This window comes from Nerophis lumbriciformis, linkage group LG06 (genome assembly GCF_033978685.3).
Source record: "Nerophis lumbriciformis linkage group LG06, RoL_Nlum_v2.1, whole genome shotgun sequence".
Taxonomy (NCBI): Eukaryota; Metazoa; Chordata; class Actinopteri; order Syngnathiformes; family Syngnathidae; genus Nerophis; species Nerophis lumbriciformis.
In genome coordinates, this window is record NC_084553.2 from 43,269,883 (window position 1) to 43,295,005 (window position 25,123).

At 37.1% G+C, this 25,123-nt stretch overlaps 1 protein-coding gene across 2 annotated transcripts in view; it reads right to left on the minus strand.

Annotated features, from left to right (window-relative positions):
• Positions 1–366: 366 nt before the first annotated feature.
• nfatc3a (nuclear factor of activated T cells 3a) overlaps positions 367–25,123 on the minus strand; it is a 109,174-nt gene continuing 84,417 nt past the window's right edge. For both annotated transcript variants that reach the window (XM_061964384.2, XM_061964383.2), the window contains one exon: positions 367–1,958. In XM_061964384.2, the coding sequence (XP_061820368.1) occupies positions 1,879–1,958 (80 nt within the window). In that variant the 3' untranslated portion in view covers positions 367–1,878. The remainder of the gene's footprint in view (positions 1,959–25,123) is intronic.

The following is a 25,123-nucleotide window of genomic DNA, read 5'->3' on the forward strand; positions in this document are numbered from 1 at the left end:
GATTTTTTTTTTCGTTTCTTTCAAACATGTTAACGTTATATTTAAACTTTATTTATGGAATATTAAGATTTTATTCTGTTAAAATATTTCATCCTCATAACTTTATAACTATTTTCTAAAAATAATATATCCAAATTTCAAATGTGTTATTTGAACTTTAATCACGAAATATAACTATAGAGTATTTTATTATTGGAAGATCACAACTTATTCTCAAAACTTTATGACTTATTTAAAATCAAAATTCCAAAGTTGTACAAATATTGCAACATTTTCACTCTCCTCACATAATTGTGCCTTTTCTCATAATTGGCCTTTTTGTCCACATGTACTTACCGTACATGTGGACAAAAAGGCCAATTATTCACAGATTATTATTCTTGTAAATTTTTTATTTTATGCTCATCATTTTGCAATTTTTCTTTCATGATCTCACTTTTGTCCCTTCAGAATATTAACCAATATTGCAAATTTGAGCTAAAATGATGACTTTGTTGTAATATTTCAACTCTATTCACGTTATATTCAAACGTTTCCCTCATGTTACACCACCATGATATTCCAAGTCAAAATGATCAAATATCTAATGCCAAATTATTAATTTATTCTAACTTTTTTCAATAATTTCTCATATTGACTTGGATGGATGACTTGGTCACACAAAATATTACACTTTTGCTAAATTATTTTATTTTCATTATACTTTAGTTGTTTTTATGTGTATGCAAAATGACAACTTTAAAACAATATTAACTCTTTATATTTTGTAATATTCTTACAAATATGAAGACTTTAATCTTTTAACATTTTGATTTTATTTTCATATTTTATTAAAATATATTTTGTTATATTCTTACTATATATTTATAAATTCCTCAAGTAACATTTAACTTATTTGACATGATATTCCTAATTGTTTGTAGAATGTTGATCATGTATATTCCCACTAAATATTTTATTCCTTATGATGTAATGTGTGTAGATATTTTATTTAATATACATATATTTTTCAAACATTTTATAATCCGAAACAAAACAAATAAAATGTATAACATTTTAAATTAATTCTGGCAAAATGTTTAATCTTGTAGTATTGGGACTGCATTTTATTCTTGCAAAATGAAAATTGTATTCTCATTTCATACTGTAACTTATATTCATATTTGTGAATAAGAAATGCATAAATATGAATCTGACATTTCTATAGAGGACAGTGTCTTCTACCAAATAAGTCAAAGTCGTGTCAACACTGAAGAATACTTTTTAAAAGGTTGTTTTATTTTTGATGAAGATTCTGTCACATCCTTCATGTTGTCTGTTTTATTATTATTAATATTTTTGGAGTAGCTTATGAAAAGGTATAAAAATACTTGGACAAAGTTAATATCGATAAGGCACAGCAGGCAGGGATGTTTGGGGATTCCTGCAATATTGCACGGAGAAGAGAAGCCATTTAGGAGAAAGGGGGGTGGGGGGGGGGCTGCTACATGCTCATAATAATAATAATAATAATAGTAATAAGGCAGTTATTATGGGGTGTAATGAAGGGACATGAAATCCAGAGACTTACGTTAGTTGTGGAATGTTGCAGGTTGGGCGTCGATAATTCCAGCAGTAAAAAAATTTCCAAAAGAGAGGATGTTGATTTCTTTTTTTTTTTTAAATGAGTGTAAATTTCACAGGAGTTTGTGATGAAAGCAGGACGGTTCAGATTTTGGTGAGAAGTCTTATCTTGCTGATGTTTGCCTTGCATTGTGGGAAATGAAGTCCGCCGATCTTGTTGGACTTCTCATCAGTCCGGCTGACTGGCGCACCTTGAAGCCGCTTCATGACCTCATGACCCTTCGCGTCCACCAGCGGGACCTGGCTGGTCCACGGCTAGGACTGGCTGTGTGCGGTCTGGGCGGGGCCGTGAGTGCTGGGGGTCTGCGACATGTCCCGGCCGATGATCTCGTTCACTGTCGGGAAGAAGACACACAAGCGTTACTAAGCATGGGAGTCAGGAGCACAGCTGCAGTACACGTGTGGGACCAGCAGAGGGTGGTCTGGAGTCACTTTGTTTCTTGTAGCTGTTCTGCACAAATAATTGATCTCTGTCATTATTTTTAATATTAGATTAGATATACCCAAGTTGAGCTTTTCTGCACAAATAATTAGACTTTATGTGATTTTATTCCACATAAAGAGATATAACAAAGCTGTAAATAAACATCATTTAGAATACAAGAATGTGATTAAATGTGGTTCAGAGGAAACTGGATATTAGTTTAAGTAACTATGTGAAAAAGGGGGGGATTCAAAAAGTGTATACCCTTTTGAGGTATGTTTTATGAAATTTTCTTAATTACATTTTTTTTTTCCCGTGAAATATATTGCCATTGAGCACAAGACTGCTCTCTGGAGATATGTATGTACTACATGTATGATGTGGAACTGACTGTGACATACTCAATAAACAACTCTAACTCACTTCATGGAAAAATTATATTTTTATGATCAATTATCACGTGTCTTATCCTAAAATTTCTTGTAAATTCATCGACCTCAACGACTGTTTGAGCAACATGAAGAAAGGAAAGGAGAAAAAAAAACTACAAGGAAAAAATATCCAAATGATGAGAATGAAGTGAGAATTGTTCAAGCAAAAAGTTATGTCAAGTTAATGTTCTCTCATAACTTGACAACTCTTTTAAATGTTAATATTGTGATGTATTCTCTGCAAGAGTACAATTATATTATCATGTTTTCTTGTTTAATTATTTTAAAAATATGATTTATTGTAATATTGTAGTATATAATTTTTTACATATAATTAGGAGCTCGATTTTTTTTTTTTTATCCCAGCTTTAATCACGTAATATTACACATGTATTGTGGCAAATTACTTTAATTATTCAAAGGAGATGTTTTCAACTTACTCAAAGTTACATTTTTAAACCAAAAATAAAACACCATTAGTGGTTTGAAAAAAAAAAAAAACACATTTATTTTCTAAAGTGTCTATATTTTTCACAAGTACCAAGTATTAGAAATGATATTTTAGTTTGGCGTTCATGCTTGTCTTGTCCACGCCAGCACACGCCCACAAAGTCAGTCCAAGAGAAGCAACTAACAATTAGAAGTCATGAAGTTATGACAGAATAAACATTCAATCATAACCAACATTAGCATCTGGTCATCATTAGCTAACAACACACCAAGCTAATGCATGTGTGTTATGTAAGACCGTGTTTACGTCATTACCTGCTAAAATCCATAACGCGGCAGGATATAATGTGTACAAAACTTTGTGAAAATTATTTTTCTTGTCAAGTAATGTTTTTTTCCCCTCGTTATGATTGATCCTACCTTGTAAAAGTCTGATATTTTTTTTTTTTTTCTTGGTTTTCCCAACGTTACTATTGATAATCCCAACTGTGATCAGCTTTGATTTGCTGTCGTTTTTTTTACATTCTTTTTGCACTACAAGATCACAATCTATTATATTCTATTTATAATCTATTCTTATAAAACTATGCTATTTCTAAAGATATTCTATTGAAATGATGACATTGTGTTACTCACTGGACTACATTTGGGAGATCAGGTATTAAATTTGGTTCCATGTCATGTGTGCTGCTATGACAACTTAGTGAATAACTTTTCTATCTATGACTTTATGTTGTAATATTCAAGAGGTTCTACTTGATTTTTATGACTTTATTCTAATATTTCAACTAAATTCTCACTTCTTCCTGTCGTTACATTTTTAAATGTGCTCTCACAAAACGACTTCATTCTTGATTTTTTTTTCTAGTCATATTTTTCCCCTCATTATGATTTATCCTTGTAATATTCTGATATTCCTCTCTCATAAAATGTAACTTTATATATGATTCTCAGAACTTAACTGCTTAAAGTCCCAAATATGCAAAAGTGAGCTTTTATTTGCAGTCATTGTTTTCACATCCTAGATCACAATCTTTTTTATTGTACACTTTTCAAATGTTCATTGTAAATTCACAGCAAATTACTGACTAATAACTGCATTGCTCTCACAGTAACATTTACTGTGAAATATCTGGACAGCAGTTTACTGTAACTGCAGAACTGTGATTTTACGGTTAATTACAATAAAGTAAATGCTTTAACTTCACAATTATAATTTGATAGTTCAATAAAATAAAATTACAACTATATATTGTAATTTTAGACTTGTATTACTCTCTTGGCTGCGAAGAGGTGGTGACTTGTCCAGAGTGTATCCCGCCTTCCGCTCGAGTGCACCCGCTGGTCAATCCAAGTCTAAGACTAAATCTGACTAATCTAAGTCTATAAGCATGAACTGAAGCCTACTGAGGTTTTGGCACCATGCGCTAGGCTAGATCGGGCCAATCTAAGTCTAAGACTAGATCTGGACAATCTATGTCGAAGACTTGATCTGGCCAATCTAAGTCTAAGACTAGATCTGACCAATCTAAGTCTAAGACTAGATCTGGACAATTTAAGTCTAAGACTTGATCTGGACAATCTAAGTCTAAGACTCGATCTGGACAATCTAAGGCTAAGACTAGATCTGGACAATTTAAGTCTAAGACTCGATCTGGACAATCTAAGTCTAAGACTCGATCTGGACAATCTAAGTCTGAGACTAGATCTGGACAATTTAAGTCTAAGACTCGATCTGGACAATCTAAGTCTAAGACTATATCTGGCCAATCTAAGTCTAAGACTGGGTATGACCAATCTAAGTCTAAGACTAGGTATGACCAATCTAAGTCTAAGACTAGATCTAGCCAATCTAAGTCTAAAACTAGATCTGGCTAATCTAAGTCTAAGACTAGATCTGACCAATCTAAGTCTATGAGTACCGGTAATAACTGATGAAGCCTACTGAGGTTTTGGCACCAGGCGCGAGACTAGATCTGGACAATCTAAGTCTAAGAATAGATCTGGCCAATCTAAGTCTAAGACTAGATCTGATCAATCTAAGTCTAAAACTAGATCTGGACAATCTAAGTCTAAGACTAGATCTGGCCAATCGAAGTCTAAGACCAGATCTGACCAATTTAAGTCTAAGACTAGATCTGGACAATCTAAGTCTAAAACTAGATCTGACCAATCTAAGTCTAAAACTAGATCTGGACAATTTAAGTCTAAGACTAGATCTGGACAATCTAAGTCTAAAACTAGATTTGACCAATCTAAGTCTAAAACTAGATCTGGACAATTTAAGTCTAAGACAAGATCTGGACAATCTAAGTCTAAGACTAGATCTGAAAAATGTAAGTCTAAGACTAGATCTGACCAATCTAAGTCTAAGACAAGATCTGGATGATCTAAGTCTAAGACTAGATCCGACCAATCTATCCTAAATGCTAACAGGAATACAATAATATAGTTTTATTTTAAAACTGAAAGGTACAGTGAGTTTCATGAAAATGTTTCATTTGGTGTAATGTTACAGTACATTTGGCTTACAGTATATTGTGTAAAAAATACTGTGAAATGCTAGTAAATATGTACTACTGTCTACTCATAATGTATTCCTATTAACCTATGCTATTATATATCTAGACTACTGTAGTTATATCTTATTCTATTGAAATCATCATGTACTGTACATAATATTGTTCTTGTGGTACTCTTTGAGCGAATTCTGGGACCTTGGCTACTAAATGTTGTACCATCTTGCGTGTATTGCTGTGACAAAGTTCCAGGAATCCTTCTTCAACTAATATTTCAACAATTTTAGTTGGGAAAAAAAAAAAAAAATGTTGTCCAAATGACAACAGTTGTCCACAGAACACTGTTAAAGTCCCTCATCAATATAGTTCATTCGAATGTTGAACTTCATTGACTGGCTGAGAGAAGTCACGTGGTTGCACTGCTCAGTAGTTGAAGTAAAACACGGGTGTCCAAACTGCGGCCCGCCAGCGTCTTCAATTTGGCCCGTGAGTTGCATGAGTTCAACAAAGCATCGCAGAGTGCTTTCAAATTCATCTTAAATACCAGATGGTCTCTGAATGCTACATATTTGCTGCCTGTGGACAATCTGAGTAAATCAGATCACTAACCCTTGAAAATTACTTTGAAATAAAAGCACAGCGTTTATTTAAATGACACAATCCAAACAACCTTCCCTAGTCATGGTGCAAAAAAACCCCAAACATGGTCACACATCAATCAATCAAACAATCAAAGTTTACTTATATAGCCCTAAATCACAAGTGTCTCGAAGGGCTGCACAAGCCACAATGACATCCTCGGCTCAGATCCCACATCAAGGCAAGAAAAAACACAACCCAATGGGTTGAATTTTTTTACAACTACCCCGGGCGACCGATGCAATGGACGTCGAGTGGATCTAGCATAATAGTGTGAGAGTCCAGTCCATAGTGGATCTAACATAATAGTGTGAGAGTCCAGTCCAGTGGATCTAACATAATAGTCTGAGAGTCCAGTCCATAGTGGATCTAACATAATATTGTGAGAGTCCAGTCCATAGTGGATCTAACATAATATTCTGAGAGTCCAGTCCATAGTGGATCTAACATAATATTGTGAGAGTCCAGTCCATAGTGGATCTAACATAATAGTGTGAGAGTCCAGTCCATAGTGGATTTAACATAATAGTATGAGAGTCCAGTCCATAGTGGATCTAACATAATATTGTGAGAGTCCAGTCCATAGTGGATCTAACATAATAGTGTGAGAGTCCAGTTCATAGTGCATCTAACATAATAGTGTGAGAGTCCAGTTCATAGTGGATCTAACATAATATTGTGAGAGTCCAGTCCATAGTGGATCTAACATAATAGTGTGAGAGTCCAGTCCAGTGGATCTAACATAATAGTCTGAGAGTCCAGTCCATAGTGGATCTAACATAATATTGTGAGAGTCCAGTCCATAGTGGATCTAACATAATATTCTGAGAGTCCAGTCCATAGTGGATCTAACATAATATTGTGAGAGTCCAGTCCATAGTGGATCTAACATAATAGTGTGAGAGTCCAGTCCATAGTGGATTTAACATAATAGTATGAGAGTCCAGTCCATAGTGGATCTAACATAATATTGTGAGAGTCCAGTCCATAGTGGATCTAACATAATAGTGTGAGAGTCCAGTTCATAGTGCATCTAACATAATAGTGTGAGAGTCCAGTTCATAGTGGATCTAACATAATATTGTGAGAGTCCAGTCCATAGTGGATCTAACATAATAGTGTGAGAGTCCAGTTCATAGTGGATCTAACATAATATTGTGAGAGTCCAGTCCATAGTGGATCTAACATAATAGTGTGAGAGTCCAGTCCATAGTGGATCTAACATAATAGTGTGAGAGTCCAGTTCATAGTGCATCTAACATAACAGTGTGAGAGTCCAGTCCATCGTGGATCTAACATAATAGTGTGAGAGTCCAGTCCATAGTGGATCTAACATAATAGTGTGAGAGTCCAGTCCATAGTGGATCTAACATAATAGTGTGAGAGTCCAGTCCATAGTGGATCTAACATAATAGTATGAGAGTCCAGTCCATAGTGGATCTAACATAATAGTGTGAGAGTCCAGTCCATAGTGGATCTAACATAATAGTGTGAGAGTCCAGTCCATAGTGGATCTAACATAATAGTGTGAGAGTCCAGTCCATAGTGGATCTAACATAATAGTGTGAGAGTCCAGTCCATAGTGGATCTAACATAATAGTGTGAGAGTCCAGTCCATAGTGGATCTAACATAATAGTGTGAGAGTCCAGTCCATAGTGGATCTAACATAATAGTGTGAGAGTCCAGTCCATAGTGGATCTAACATAATAGTGTGAGAGTCCAGTCCATAGTGGATCTAACATAATAGTGTGAGAGTCCAGTCCATAGTGGATCTAACATAATAGTGTGAGAGTCCAGTCCATAGTGGATCTAACATAATAGTGTGAGAGTCCAGTCCATAGTGGATCAAACATAATAGTGTGAGAGTCCAGTCCATAGTGGATCTAACATAATAGTGTGAGAGTCCAGTCCATAGTGGATCTAACATAATAGTGTGAGAGTCCAGTCCATAGTGGATCTAACATAATAGTGTGAGAGTCCAGTCCATAGTGGATCTAACATAATAGTATGAGAGTCCAGTCCATAGTGGATCTAACATAATAGTGTGAGAGTCCAGTCCATAGTGGATCTAACATAATAGTGTGAGAGTCCAGTCCATAGTGGATCTAACATAATAGTGTGAGAGTCCAGTCCATAGTGGATCTAACATAATAGTGTGAGAGTCCAGTCTACATAACACAACCTGCTCACTGAACATTGTGGATATAATGAAAGACGTCCAAACGCCATCAAAAATGTCTAAATTACACCCATTTAAATCCAATGGAGTGGATGATGTAAAACACTCCACACTTAACCATGTTTGGCGCATTTTAGCTGCTTGATATTTCTGATTGATTACAAAAAAACTTTAAGAAGGTCGTTGCGGATGTAAACAAGGTCAGAGTCAAACTTTCACATACTCTTAATATCCAATTATATATCCATTATATTGATTATATATCCATCATAGTAATAACATTTATTTATAATTTTTTTTTTTAGCCCAATGCGGCCCCCAAGAAAAAAATAAATTTGGACACCCCTGAAGTAAAACAAACATGATCCCTCACCTGCTCACAATCAAACTGTCATATTTGCGTTTCCTGCTGCATACGTTGAGTGTTTGTCTATTTCACACGTTGTGCGTTTCTCACGTCTGCTGTCACGCCAGACCGACTGGTTTGGTAAGCGGACACGTGCCGGGTCCACAGAGCAAACCTGACTCCTGTCGCCTGTCCACTTGTGCAACCCTGGGAGGAACGCACACGTTCTTCTGGCCTTCCTTCACTCTAACGTCACTCGAAAAAAATCCAAGTGTGTGTTTCTGCGGCGTGGAGAAAACAAGCCCACACACGCCTGCACATCACACGTGCATGTGACATATGTAACAGTACAATGGACTTCTTCCCTTTACCCTTTAGCACACAAGGAACCATATTTACTCATTTGGCTGGAATTCCAAACACTTCATTCCTCAAAGACAAGCTGCAGGCTGGAAGTAATGTTTAACCCTTTAGTGCAGACATCATTAGATAGCAGTTAAGTAGCCCAACAACCAGAAGGTCCTCAAGGATAAGAGGAGTGTTTACTCATTTTTGGATTCATATTTTTCCTACTTTTTTTTCTTTTTTCTCAAATCTCTCAATGAACTTCAGTTCTTTTTTAACCCTTTGAATGCCCATTTGACCTAATTATATCCGTTTTTTTAATTTAAAAAAAAATTGGCATCAAATTGGTTATCCATTTAATAAATGTAAAAAGGCTGGGGCATTAGATAAAACATAGTTAACATGTACAGTAATTTTCAGGGATGTTAGCACTTTATGAGAAAAAAAGAGGAACATTTCTATCAGCACAAAGTGCTGCCATGCAAACTCCAAAAGAAAATGTTGAAAATCAAGACTAAAGTAAATTCCGGACTATAAGCCGCTACTTTTTTCCTACACTTTGAACCCTGCGACTTGTAAAACAGTGCAGCTAGTTTATGGATTTATTTTTTTCTAATTGCCGTAATGTTTTGCATTCAATAGTTTTCATTAAACCCTAGCAGGGAACTGAAATGGTGTGTAATTGTTTGTGCAACAGCACCATCTCTTGGACGAGTTCGCTCATTCCAGGTGCTGCCAGTTGAAAATGTACTTCCTGTTTTGCCTTAAACCGAAAGTAAAATGGTCCATTGCATTTCTACTCGTAAGTATTCTTTATTCATCAATCCAAGCAACGTTTGTAAGTTTCACAATTTGACTAAAACAATGTATACTTCCTACAGTGATGTCTGTAAGAGTGTTTTCATGCATAATTGTGCATGCTATTGTAATGTAAGGAAGCTAGCGCCATTAGCATTAGCTAATATGCTAACATGTCTACGAGTGTCTGTGTTGGTATTATTAATTTACAATGGCATTCTTTTTGCATTGTTTCAGTTTCACAAAATTTACCAAAATGTAACCATGGAGTTATTGAGTCTGTTTAGCTGATTGGAGAGCGAGCGGGTCCATGAAGATGACTTATGTTTTATTTGATCAACCGTTTTACTGCTGTGTTACAGACACTGTTTGGAAATAATTAAGGTATGTAAATAAACATTTACAACATATCTCTATGTAAATAACTCATTTCACCACATATACATCCACAACTTATAGTCCAGTGCGGCTAATATATGGGGGAAAAATATTTATTCTAAAATTTAATGGGTGCGGCTTATATTCCAGTGCGGTCTATAGTCAAGAATGGTACATTTACTGCTATTGAGCGCATTTCTACATATTCTATATTTTTGACATTTGTACCACAACATTTTTAGGATTTTTTTAGTAGATAATTTACTAACATTATTATCATTGAAAATACAATGTAAAATTCTATAACATGCATGCAAAGAACATTTCCCATTTGGCAACTATCCTGTAGCCATTCCCCCTCAGATAATATGCTTCTGGTGTTGAGAACTCAGTTTACATCCGTCACGTCAAAAACATATCTTCTTGCTGGCTACTAATAAATACTCCAGAACTCCATCTGGTTCGTAACTAGCAGTTTTTGGATTGTAAATCATCCAAATATGATTAGCAGCAAAGTAGACAGCCGTCAACGTTGTGGCTCGCAGAGCAAATGGAGGCAACAACAAGTAAGCTAGCTTCCTTGTTTCGGTGCCCCTGATCTTCTCCCAATAATGCAACTCAGTATGGCGTTTAGGCACACTGAGTGGCTGAGGCGAGCGTTCAACACATTTTGTTTGGATCGTATTTGTATTGATATTTCATTTAAAAAAAAGCGAAAGTAATATTTTGACGCGAAAATTAATCTTTAAAAATGCGGATTTCACATGCCTTTGACTCTATTCTTAAAACAGTGACAACGCATATTGATGAACACACAAATATAAGTATGCAAGATTGTAACCAGTAGCTAATTTCCATCTTTTGTCCCTGCAGCAGTTAATGCCAAACACATAAGAACAGGACTGCAACAATTTAATTTTTTTTAATGTATTTTGTATGTAACCCTTTCGATGCCCATTTGATCAAATTAGATTTTTACTAATAAAACATATAAAAATATGAATCCTAAATATTGTATACACTCTTAACTCCCTGAGGACTTTTTTTGCCCATGCGCTCTGAACTGGGCTAAATAATTTCCCAGTGTATTATTATATATGAAAGAATCTGAAATAAAAATAATACAGTTTTCCATTTGAAAAAATGTTCAATTCAGAGTAACACAACTAACGTTATGGCAAAAAATAGAGCATATATATACCTGAAAAGATAAAAAAGTCCCTGATATACTCTCGGGTTAAAAAAATATGACGACAATAACGGTTGTTCGCCGTTGGTATTTCTTACAAAACACTTTTAATCGAAACATTTCATTTAATACATATTGAATAAATGAATACATTAACAATGTTAATGTCTACATAGAAACTAGTAATACAATTATTAATTATAATTGAACAATTATACTAGATATATACATGTATGAATAATTATACAAACGCAATTAAATTGATAAATTACAAATGCATTATTGCAAAGAAATACAATAATTATGCAATTGACTATAATTCATTAATTATATTGTAATTATAATATGTACTTATGTATCAATAAGTATATCAACTAATATTGTAACTAAAAATCTTATTTAAAAAGTAAAAATACAAAAAACAAAGGATTTCGTCCAATAATATATTAAAACTTCCAAGACATTTCCAGCAAGTGTCAAAAAGTCACAATTGAATTGTGCTGTAAAATGCTAAAACTATAAAATGTGATTAATCACACGATTAAATTAGAAATGTAAAGACTAACAGCACATTTGTATTGTTTAACCCAAAGTGTTCCAAAATTAATAAACACGTGACCTTATATTTAAACTTTTAGGGAATCCCACAAATAAAGCCTTGTTATTATTATTATGGTAAAAGAAATGAGGCGCCGATTAGGTTTTGCGATGCTGCAAATAACATCAATAATTTGCCTTGCGTCTTTTTCACCTCCTCATTTCCTTCTTGGCATGCATATGCTTGTTGTGCGTGGCCACCATCAGTCACGTCATCCTGTTGGCGTGGGAGGCTCTTCCTTCCCCGTGTCAACACAACCACACTCTCACACTTCTCCAGCTCGCGACCCTTTTCTTATATTAAACACGACTTCATTGCCTCAAGTGAATTAAACATGCAACGAAGCGCTCATCAACAGGGCACCAACTTTGCTACAAACAAACTGCATCGATCAACAGGCCGAGTATTTTCAGTGACCCTATCGTATATTAACATTAAAGCGTTACAGGCCTAAGAAACAAGTGGGCGTCTGCAATGCAGCATCACCAAAACAGTTTAACCAAGTGATCAAAAAGGTCATAAGGGTCAGACACCTAGAGGCGTGAGCCATTACAAAGATTTATGATTCACCTTGCGTGCTGGTAAAAACACTCTGTGACAGGTTTTCCCCTGAACTGATGACATTTACATGTTTAAATGAAGTCCAGTGCTTCTCATACATTCATGTACTTATGTAAAAAAAAAAAAAAAAAAATTTAGAAAGGTAACACTTTACACCCAGGTGATGTATGGGCTGCCATCTTTTGCGAGTTATGTTCCACAAAACATTGACTACGTTATTTGTTTTGAAATTAGAGTTTGAGGTTTGAAAAAGTCTTCCATAGCTTTTGTATCGCATGTACGATAATTTGCATAATTGGCTATGACACATGTCTTTTGTTTTCAAAAAATGCTAGTCAGACGAATGTGTTATTAGTATCAACATATACTTTTCTTTGCTGTGTTTTGTCAATTTTTGCTTCTTATTTTATTACTTTCTACAGCTCTGGTTTATTATTTATGTTATTCTGCCGTCCCGGAATTTTGGATTTAGTTTGTGCACAATCGTACAGTATGTGCGCTACATATATTAGTTACTGTTATTTTTGTTTTGTTTTTAGTTGTTTTACTTTTGCAGCTGTATGTAGAAATAGCGCCTCGGAAGTGGCAGCTTGTTGTATCAGCTCTGTGCTCTTTTAATGTATTTTATGTCCTTGTGTTTGCAGAAGGCCGCCACGGTACAGCGCCCTCTCGTCGTCGTTGCGTTTTTTACTTGTGTCTTGCATTGTACAAAGGCAGCACAGCACTAAGACAAATTCCTTTATGTGTTACATACTTGGCCAGTAAAGATGATTCTGATATAATTATGGCATTTTGACGTCGCCCCGTCCACACCCCCTCTAAACCCTAGACAAGCCCCCTCCGCCACAAATTGATTGCCGGTCTGTGGAAAACACTGAAGTCTATTCATTTTAAACTACCGTTGAACACGCTTAAGTCGCTCCTGCTTATGTCGACCAACCCATATTTTGATACTATAAAAAGTGCCCGACACATGTTCAGAGCTGCCAATATTTGATGTTTGCAATCCGGGAGATTACCCATTCTTATTTTATAACAGGACATGAAGTACTTGACTTAAAGGAGTTGGTTTTTGTGTAGTGGTTGTTGGGCGTTGCATTTTTACGCACGGGTGATGAAATCATGTTTCCTGGACTCTGTGCAAAATATTTTAATATATATAATATATTTTAATAATTTAATATCTGACTACAACCTCCTGAGAACCGGCACCTTCTATATACACTCTATATACACAGTCAGTATATATTATATATTATTTGGTATGTAAATAACAATAGTACCATTTCAGAATAGGTTGCAAAGGAACCTAATTTCCGGTTGTATTTATTCGTTGACATGCTAATATACTGTCATTATCTGGTTACTTTCTGTTGTAAGATTCTTCTGTCTACACTTCTGTTAAAATTGTCATAAGCACTTACTCTTCTGCTGTTTTGGTACTTAACATTAGTTTTGAGTAATACTACAAATTTGAGTATCAATCTAATACCAAGTAGTTACAGGGACAGTATTGGTCATACCGATGTTGATCTGAGACTTAAAATTTTCAACATCATTGAAAGATTACATTTAAATCCTTTGGTTTTTGCCCTTATAGCCCTCCTGTGCTCAGAGACACATTTCCTGTGTTTGTAAACAATAAATAAAACAATTTGGTGATGATAAAAAAATATTGATCTAATCACTGTAGTATCGACAATATGCTGAAACTATACTTGGTATCATCTGCTTACATGCTAACTTGGTGGTTAGCATGACTAATTGTATCCTCTTACGGTGTGTAGCGTAGAAAGTTGAGCTATTCTTTGACCTCCAGTGTAAAAAAAAAAAACAGTTTATTTTCCGCAATGGAGGCGAGGATTTCTGACTTGGAAGTGGCTTTGCACTGTGGAGAGACGTTAGCCAGCAAGGACGTTACATTGCGCTACATGTCACATGGACACAGCTAATGTGTCACCATCAAAATGTATTATCACTATATAACAGAATTAAAAGCTCTGTCACCAGCAAAATTGAAATAATGTATATTGTTTATGGTTTATATCGCGCAACCCTACTTCAAAATAATAGCAACATCAAGGGGCTATGGCGGCACATGAATTTGCTAGCTTAGTTATTTGCCGATGATGTTTAACACCACCAACAGAAATTTGAGATGAAAAACCACAAGTGTGAGCGAGAGCTGAGTTTCATTTTACTGTTGCTTTGCTGTCTCATATTTACTGGTACATTGCACACAAAGATGGTTCCCCGTGTCTCATTATGCCTCAGCCGAAGGGAGATCCTTTACAGATGACTGACAGAGGGGGCCTCCCTGCTTGTAAAAATACTCTCAGAAAATACAGACTTCCAATTGTCACTAAGGTCAGCTACACCCAGACTTAGATCAATCTCAGCAACAATCACGATTCCTGCATGACACATTCCAAAAAGTATGAGGCAGAAAAACAGTATGATGGCACAGGAAATCAAAGACCACAATGGAAAACCTTTGAACAACCGAGGCTTGATTTGTCTGCAAAAATAGAAGGAAATATCTCAGAAGACTTTCCACCTGCAAGACTCTGCATTGACGTACTTTGGTGACGGCCAACAAAGAGGGGAAAACGTGAAGCAAAATGCCAACAACGTTGGGAGAAAAAAAGATCTTAAAAGTCAGTTTGACGAGTTCTCAGCAGAAGTTGCTCATCTTTGTGAATCACCAGAAGTTAAGCTAGTTTCACGCTGATAAATTGGGCCTCCTGCCATTTTAAGCAAAGATCTTTTCATTCAGTGTTTACCAAGCTTTTACTTTGCAACAGATTAGCTACTGTACACTGCGACTAAAATACTGCTGTTTTTGGTTGGAGCTGCAGGTTTAGTTTTAACCAAAAAGTCTGTGGGGAAACTGGACCATATAATTGTACTATAATTTCATATTTTTTCAATGTTATTGTCGTATTTAAATGATTCTGTACAACTTGCGCGTCACAAAATTCTGTAAAAATATTTATTTATTTATTTTTTAAACCAACATTCAAACAAGAATGCTTATCTGAAATCTACCTCCTTTCGCTTATCCGAGGTCGGTTGTGGGGGCAGCAGCTTAAGCATTTCTTCCCGGCTACTCTGTCCAGCTCCTCCCGAGGGATCCTGAGGCGTTCCCAGGCTAGCTGAGAGACACTGACTACGTTTCCATGCACTAAATTAGCCTTTTTTCTCAAATAGTTTGGCTCTAAAGAAGTATCCGACAACCCATGGAAACACCATAACCTGATCATGTTTGGCTTTTGAGAATGCACTAACACACCTGGATTATGCAAACGGAAACCAGATCTCTCGAGTGGGTGTGTGCTGCTGGATGGGACCCTTCGTATGGCGCATGAGACAGTCTCAAGGCGCAGGATATCAACCAAGAGCAGATACCATTTAATCAAAACAGGCAACAACTGAAATTAAGATGATACTTTATTTGCTTCACAAATTAAAATAATGGAACATTTTGAACTGCACCAATGGGGGAAAAATAGAAACGAGATTGACTTAAAAAGGTAGCGAAGGCAAGGAAAATGCAGCTTTGTTCAGACTCCCGGACAAAAACGAGTGCAATGGAAGAGAAGCAGGTATATTAAAGGCAAAAAAGAAAGCGTACGCAAACCTCTTCATGGTGCATTTGTGCACTCGAAACTGATAAGCAACAACTCTGTATTACACAAATGGAGAGCTTGTCCAGAACAATAGCAACCCACCAACCCTCTGGAGCGGTATCGAGACTCAAACAGTCTTTTCCTTCGGATTTAAAACTCCTTTCGTGAATCCACAAAGCCTTTTTGAAAGTTTTGTTTCCATGATTCTCCGTCCGAAAATTCCTTCGGAACAACTCTCTCACGCCAGTCTTTCTTCACTTCGGACCTCTATCCCTTCCAAGACCTTCTTGGTAGTAGCGTCATGTTCGTGGCGCAATCTTTGACAATTTCTTGATTGATTCTTGCTATTTAACATAAGCGTAGCCATTAGAAGCGTACTATTTGTAATCTGTGCAAATATTACATCGGACATCAGGTACAACAGAGTTAAGCTGTTGACTTGTAAGGAGTCGCAAAAATGCCTTGTTTTGGTGTGACTTCATAGTCAACCAGAAAAGCAATACATTTATCTGTGCTAAAAGGAAATAAGCGCCCCCATTTGTATTATATGCGACTATTGGCGTATGACCAATAGTCGCATTAGAAAGTGTGCATGGACACTGGGATTTCACACGAAGGTGTGAAAACACACAAAAATTAACTATTTGAGATATCAGACTAATTTAATGCATGGAAACAGTCACTGTCTTTTTGTGTTCTGGGTCAACCCCGAGACCTCCTAATGACCGGACGTGTCCTGAACACCTCTCCAAGGAGGCGTCTGATGGGCAGTCATTTGGGCCACCTCATCTGGCTCCTCTCGATCTAAAAGAGCAGCGGATTTACTCCGAGTTCCTCTCCAATGATAGAGCCTCTTACCCTATCTCCTCGGGAAAGCCACGCCACCTTACTAAGAAAACTGTTTTAGGCCACTTCTACCCACGATCGTCTTTTTTCGGTCTCTACCTAAAGTTCATGACCACTGGTGAGAGTAGGAATGTAAAACTTTAGGTTACGTCTCAGCTCCATCTTTACCACGATGGACCGATGCAGAGTCTGCACCCATCCCACCTCTCGATTCACAATCCACTTTTCCCTCACATGTGAACAAGACTCCAAGGTACTTAAACTCCTTTACTTGAGGCAAGTTCTCATCTCCGACATGGAAATGACACTTAATCCTGGGAATCATGAACTTCAACTTAGAAGAACTGATTCTCATCTCAGTCGCTTCGCACGCGACTGCGAACCAATCCAGTGAGAGCAGATCACGGCTCATTGAAGCCAATCCTAAATCAATCAATTTTAACTTTCAAAATAAATTGGCAAGTAAAACGTTGTTCTGTCATACCGTGATTATTTAACTTTGCTTGGATGTCAGTTTTGGCAGTGTACCAACAAGTGTTTTTTTTAAATGTCTTTTAAGTATTTAATGAAAATCTGTTGTTGTTTTTGTATTCGTCATGACAGCTAATTATTGCATCTAATCACTGTTGGAGAAGAAACACTTATTCAAAAGACGAGCAACAAAGGTTGAAAATCATCAGTGCACATCTTCCCACATTGACCACATTGGCATGCAACCAGGTGACTCACTCCAAAACGTTTAACACATTCGCACATTGCGTTCATTCTATACATTTGTACTGCTTTAAAAGATGTCAAATGGTATGTCCTAATTGTTGGGTTAGTGGAACTATGACATTTTTTGTTTGACTGGAAACAGGAGCAGTTAATGTCTGGTCTTTGGAAAATTAAGACATGATAAATCCGAGTGTGGTTTGGATTTAGTGCATGCTTGTTCATCAAGCCCTTTCCATCTTCCTGTCTTGAGGAGGACTGGCAAGGGTTTCCTCGGTTTCCCAGTCTGTGCCAATAATTTCCCTCTGTGAGACCTTCATGGTATGGAAAGATGACACAATGTCCTATTTCCACTTTACTCAAGAGGAAAACAGCAGTGAATGTTTGTCGTTGTGCTTCAGTGAGCTGCGGCTGTATTTTATGGAAACATATTTATTTCATTTGCATGCTTTTCAAGGTAGCTAATCAGGAGTTTTGCCCTATGAATCTATTACCGAATGATTGATCTTAGAGCTTAAATTATGACCAGCAACCAGTAAAAGCGCTACTGTTGTTTCTGTAATTTTGATGTACACACAGACCTGCAAAAACAACTAAAAACACTTTTGTGTTCCAATATGTGACGTCAACAGCAATCGCTGAACAACGAACAGACTAATTATAGTGGACCAAATCCACGATCACACGTTTTAAAAATGCACACAAACTTTAACAGATACACAACTAGAAAACATGGCTTGACACAAATACATTGGAATTTATGTTTAAAAGGGTCCTATCCTACATTTCAGATTTAAGTAAATGTTTAAATTGTGCGGATCACAGGTTTGGCTACTCCGAAAAAGTGTGTAGTGCCGGTTACAATAACTTTTTTTTAAAGCTTTTATGGTGGTTGCTATATTCCTGTTGAACCAGTGAATTAAATCATAGGCTTTTCCAAACACTGCTTTTGCAACATACTGTAACTTTATCCTTATATTGCATGCGTGTGTGTAAGTGGGGCGTAGCTTACAAGATTAGACCAAAAAGAGGGCGGATTGCAGCTCATTCAAATGCAAGCGCCACCTAGGCAGCCACCTATTTCTGACATACCAGCTTCAAGTTTTCTTGTCATTCAATACAACTTTTTGATATTTTTTGTATTTGTGTATAGTGTAATAGTTTTCTGAAACAATATGAAGAAAAAGTATTTCCTGAAAGGTCGGGTATGGGGACTTCACAAGATTTCTATGTGAGCTTGTAAAATTTATTGCGTCACGGCTTTAGGAAGTTTGCTTCTTAGTACCGTTGGTCCCTTTGTCTTAAAAATCGGAGCCAGAAATTGTATTTTCGAATGTAAGAATTGTGTATCCAAACCGTAGTAAGCATGTCTGTGCAACTTGAGAGGGAGCCAGCTGGAGGTGACCGTCCAACCCTGACCAATCGGAACAGAGTCGGGGAGAATGGTTGGGACACGAGCTGTTGTTTTGGACAAGAGGAAAATAATGCAAATTTGCTCTTATACTCAACTTGAGGCTGAAGGAGTATTTTATTAAAAGAACATGTTCAACTGGGTCCAATTTTAAAGAAATAATCAGTATTTGGTTTATGATAACATTTCAGTCAGTGTATTGTTTCTTATTGCTTCCCCTAACTTTAAACTACCAGAAGGTGACACGTTTTAATTTTGTGCATGAAACTGTGGCTTTTAACGTGGTGGATTATTTTGTTTTCCTCACAATGAAAGGTGAAAGTTATTATATATTATGTATAACTGATGAGATGTTAGCCAAATCAAAGAAGTTAAATCCATATGTCTGCAATGAACAGTATGGCATTTACAAACCCCGTTTCTATATGAGTTGGGAAATTGTGTTAGATGTAAATATAAATGGAACACAATGATTTGCAAATCCTTTTCAACCCATATTCAATTGAATGCACTACAAAGACAAGATGTTTGATGTTCAAACTCATAAACTTTATTTTTTTTTGCAAATAATAATTAACTTAGAATTTCATGGCTGCAACACGTGCCAAAGTAGTTGGGAAAAGGCATGTTCACCACTGTGTTACATCACCTTTTCTTTTAACAACACTCAATAAACGATTGGGAACTGAGGAAACTAATTGTTGAAGCTTTGAAAGTGGAATTCTTTCCCATTCTTGTTTTATGTAGAGCTTCAGTCGTTCAACAGTACGGGGTCTCCGCTGTCGTATTTTACGCTTCATAATGCGGCACACATTTTCGATGGGAGACAGGTCTGGACTGCAGGCGGACCAGGAAAGTGCCCACACTCTTTTAAAAAAAAAAGCCACGCTGTTGTAACACGTGCTGAATGTGGCTTGGCATTGTCTTGCTGAAATAAGCAGGGGTGTACATGAAAAAGACGGCGCTTAGATGGCAGCACATGTTGTTCCAAAACCTGTATGTACCTTTCAGCATTAATGGTGCTTTCACAGATGTGTAAGATACCCATGCCTTGGGCACTACTGCACCCCCATACCATCACAGATGCTGGCTTTTGAACTTTGCGTCGATAACAGTCTGGATGGTTCGCTTCCCCTTTGGTCCGGATGACACGATGTCGAATATTTCCAAAAACAATTTGAAATGTGGACTCTTCAGACCACAGAGCACTTTTCCCACTTTGCATCAGTCCATCTTAGATGATCTCGGACCCAGAGAAGCCGGCGGCGTTTCTGGATGTTGTTGATAAATGGCTTTTGCTTTGCATAGTAGAGCTTTAACTTGCACTTACAGATGTCGCGACGAACTGTATTTAGTGACAGTGGTTTTCTGAAGTGTTTCTGAGCCCATGTGGTGATATCCTTTAGAGATTGATGTCGGTTTTTGATACAGTGCCGTCTGAGGGATCGAAGGTCACAGTCATTCAATGTTGGTTTCCGGCCATGCCGCTTACGTAGAGTGATTTCTCCAGATTCTCTGAACCTTTTGATGATATTATGGACCGTAGATGTTGAAATCCCTAAATTTCTTGCAATTGCACTTTGAGAAACGTTGTTCTTAAACTGTTTGACTATTTGCTCACGCAGTTGTGGACAAAGGGGTGTACCTCGCCCAATCCTTTCTTGTGAAAGACTGAACATTTTTTGGGAAGCTGTTTTTATACCCAATCATGGCACCCACCTGTTCCCAATTATCCTGCACACCTGTAGGATGTTCCAAATAAGTGTTTGATGAGCATTCCTCAACTTTATCAATATTTATTGCCACCTTTCCCAACTTTTTTGTCACGTGTTGCTGGCATCAAATTCTAAAGTTAATGATTATTTGCAAAAAAAAAAGTTTATCAGTTTGAACATCAAATATGTTGTCTTTGTAGCATATTCAACTGAATATGGGTTGAAAATGATTTGCAAATCATTGTATTCCGTTTATATTTACATCTAACACAATTTCCCAACTCATATGGAAACGGGGTTTGTAGTTTTGCTGAAATAAAACATGATAGAGCCAATTGAATGACAGCCATCAAGATATTTTTGCAGCTACAAAGAGGACCACGGTCAAAGTGTGAATTTTGATTAATAAAATATTAATATCCATTGTGATGTTGGTCGCAATAATCACTTAACAAAATGTTCATCTCTATTTGTCATAGGTATATAATCTCAGTACTTGATCTGTACTCGACAGTGGCCCGAAAAAAAGGCATTTTTTTTCTCAATAATGAAAAAAAAACCTGCTAGTTTCTTTTTTCTGCAAATAAAATGTCCAAACTTCTTTTTGAATCATCTGCCAGTCAACTGTAATGACATAGTAGTGAGGTTGCACACCTTCACATTAATGTTATATTTTGAGGACACAGTCACAGGTACACTCAGTACGGGTGACTTCCTAAGGGGATATTTCTGCCAATACTGTCTGTCTCCTAGTGTTATTATAAAGGTGTGTGTTTAGTTAGAGGCAGCAGTGCGAGTAGAATGGAGAAAAAAATGGAACAGCACAATGGGATAATACAATTGCTATTTTGATTTTATCAACAAAGACTGCATAACTCATCCTGACAGAAGGCCTAGTCTTCTACTAAGACTGCATCCATTTGATACTTGGAGTCACTCCAATGTCACTTTACTTCATTATTTGTGTGAGTAATGAAGAAGTGGAAATGTGGAAAAGAACAACCACATTTCTGATGCTCAGAACATTCCGGATCGAGTGTCGCGGCTGTGTTGACCCCGCTGTGGGTTTGGACACTGAATTCGCCCATCCATCTGTCTGTCAGTCTGTCCTCTTACCTCCTGTGTCTGTGGCTTTTTGTGACACACACAGATACATACACAGCACAACAACTAGAGATGGGAATCAGAGTGGATTGATTTTTTCGGAATATGTTGATTCATGCCGTGTTAACGCAAAATGGAGAGCACTATTTGGCTGCAACTGGCAGAAGTGCTGTTGATTCAATTTGAACTACGGTAGTTTGCGGTCTTAATAATTGTGGCAAATTTAACTACATCCACATCCACACAATACTACCCCAGGTTGCAGTCTTCAGTTCATTTTAATGTAATTAAAAGGCGTTCACAAAATGTGTCACTCTCCAAAAAAAACCTCCATTTCTATTTCTGAAATTTCTGAAAATCTGAAAAAAACAAAAAACATTAAAAAAAAAAAGTATTTTTACCTTTCAGATTTTTGTTTTAAAAGAAAGAAACATCATTGAGGTACATCATTTTGAACTGGAAAAAAAAATCTAACTATTGATCTAACAGGACTGAACAATATAAATGAGATAGACACAAAAACACACTCATCTCTCTGTCTCGCTCCCTCTACACATACACACAACCATGTGCGTCACAAGGGCCATCTGCTTGCTAACGAGGGCAATTGTTCTGTTTTTTTCTACACACACTCCATGTTTGTACTCATGCCACACTAAGGTTATTCTGTGATACTATTACTGCTGCTTTTAATGTGGATTTGTTTTAGCCATGATAATTCAAGTCATGAGGATTGACATCACTGGACTTAAATAAAAATTTTTAATGAATTGTTATGTGATACCCAATGCAATGGACATTTATATTTTTCACAACAGGGATATTTATCCCCTGACATTTGTGACTGCAACAAAACAAACCAAAAACAAACATCCATTGCAGAGGATGCTGGTTCTCGAAGCGATATTGGCAGATGTGCACATATAGTTGATTACAATGTTCTCAATCAGGTTTTAGTTTTTCAATTGAGAGGCAGTTTTCTCCTGCGAGGTGCCAGAAGATTTCAGATGAGGCGTAGCAGCTTAAAGGGCTCATATTCTGATTTTTTTCCCTATATTGAAACACTCCCTTGTGGTCTACACAACATCTAATGGTGGTGCTTTGGTCCAAATTGTTCATACATTTTGTTTTACGGACTACCGTATTTTTCGGACTATAAATCGCAGTTTTTTTCATAGTTTGGCCGGGGGTGCGACTTATACTCAGGAGCAACTTATGTGTGAAATTATTAACACACTACCGTAAAATATCAAATAATATTATTTAGCTCATTCACATAAGAGACTAGACGTATAGGATTTCATCGGATTTAGCAATTAAGAGAGACCGATTGTTTGGTAAACGTATAGCATGTTCTATATGTTATAGTTATTTGAATGACTCTTACCATAATATGTTACGTTAACATACCAGGCACGTTCTCAGTTGGTTATTTATGCGTCATATAACGTACACTTATTCAGCCTGTTGTTCACTATTCTTTATTTATTTTAAATTGCCTTTCAAATGTCTATTCTTGGTGTTGGGTTTTATCAAATAAATTTTCCAAAAAAATTCGACTTATACTCCAGTGCGACTTATATATGTTTTTTTTCTTCTTTATTATGCATTTTCGGCCGGTGCGACTTATACTCCGGAGCGACTTATACTCCGAAAATTACGGTACCTTTAAGCCACGTTCTGTCTTTTCCGGTCTTATTTATATGCTGAAGCGCTCCTCCAGGCCAAGCACCCTTCGACTGCGTCACCACCACATCAGCCATGTTGTAGTTTTTAGCGCTTCTAAAAACGCTTCAATCTGATCAGCCCTGTGTGTCTATAAAACCTAATACAAAGTCCTTACTTTCTCTGTCAATGAGTAGAGACATTGACAGATGAAACGGTATCACTGTAATCAAGCACTAAGGATTCAGCTAATAGAAAGTCAACCAGCTGCTGATCGGTATTGGATTACAGTACATCACAGGATATGGATTTGTGTTGCTTGTCACATTCCACTAGGGTGTCTTGTTTGAGAGGCTTGCTCACAATACTGACAGATATACTGTCAGTTAGAACTTGCCACGTTTGTCCATAAGAAGCTTAGATGGACCATTGTCGATCAATATTCAAGTGGATTGGCAATTGAATGGTTATGCATGGACATTGATGTCGTAAAAATGGTCAATGTCTAAAAGCGACCGACATCGCGACTAACACCAGCAGTGTTTCTACACCCCAGTATCTATGCTGGCGACTTCATTTACCAGCACACAAACTGGGGCTACAGTTTCACCAGTCCAGATGGGGAATGTTTGGTTGACTGGGGAACCAAGAGCATCCTTGTATTGTTACATAACTCCAAGGATGCCCCTAGCTTCTTCTCTGGTGACTGGAACAACGGAACTTATCCAGAATTGGCTTTCGCGAGCACTGGTCTAAATAGCTGACACTTTGACAGACGTGTCTTAGAGAAGTTTCCAAGGTCCCAACATTGACCCTTGTTTGTAACGGCCTCAAGAACTATGGTCCCAGTACCAAGCGAGCCACATAAGCTTTGGAACTTCTGCAAGGCCAACTGGGAACTTTATAGCCTCATCACAAACTAGCTTGCCCAGGACTTACCATCTCCTGATACTAGCTTTGTTGATGAGGCATACCAGGACTTTTGTCATGCCATCCTTGCAGCAGCTATAAGATCAATCCCACACAGTCGAAAAAATACCTACAGACCGTGCTGGGATGCGAAGTGTGAGAGCCTCTGCCATGCCTTTCTGAAGGCCCCGCCGGGCGAAGCATCAGGCACTGATGCTTTTGCACTGCATGCTCGACTTGATGAAAAGCGAAGAGAGCGTTGGTCCGAGGTTGTCAACACCATCGACTTCACGCACTCCAGCCGGCTGGCAGGTTGTTGACTGTATGGCATACAGTCAACAACCTGCAGATCCAGACGATTGCATCGCCCATGCCCCATCTCTGCAAACTCTTTGAGTTTGAGTTTGAGTTTATTTCGAACATGCAATCATACAACATGATACATCACAATCTCCAGTTTCTCTATTCAACATGTTCGAAAAGGAGTAGGAAGAAGCAGAGCTTATTTAATCCTACCCCTTTTCTTTTACATAACAGTTGCTAAAACTTTTGTTCACTTCCTGTTCTCAATTTATTCACAATATACTCCATAAGTAATCACAATAAAAATAAGTAAATAAATAATAATTGGTGAAGTAAGTTACATTTC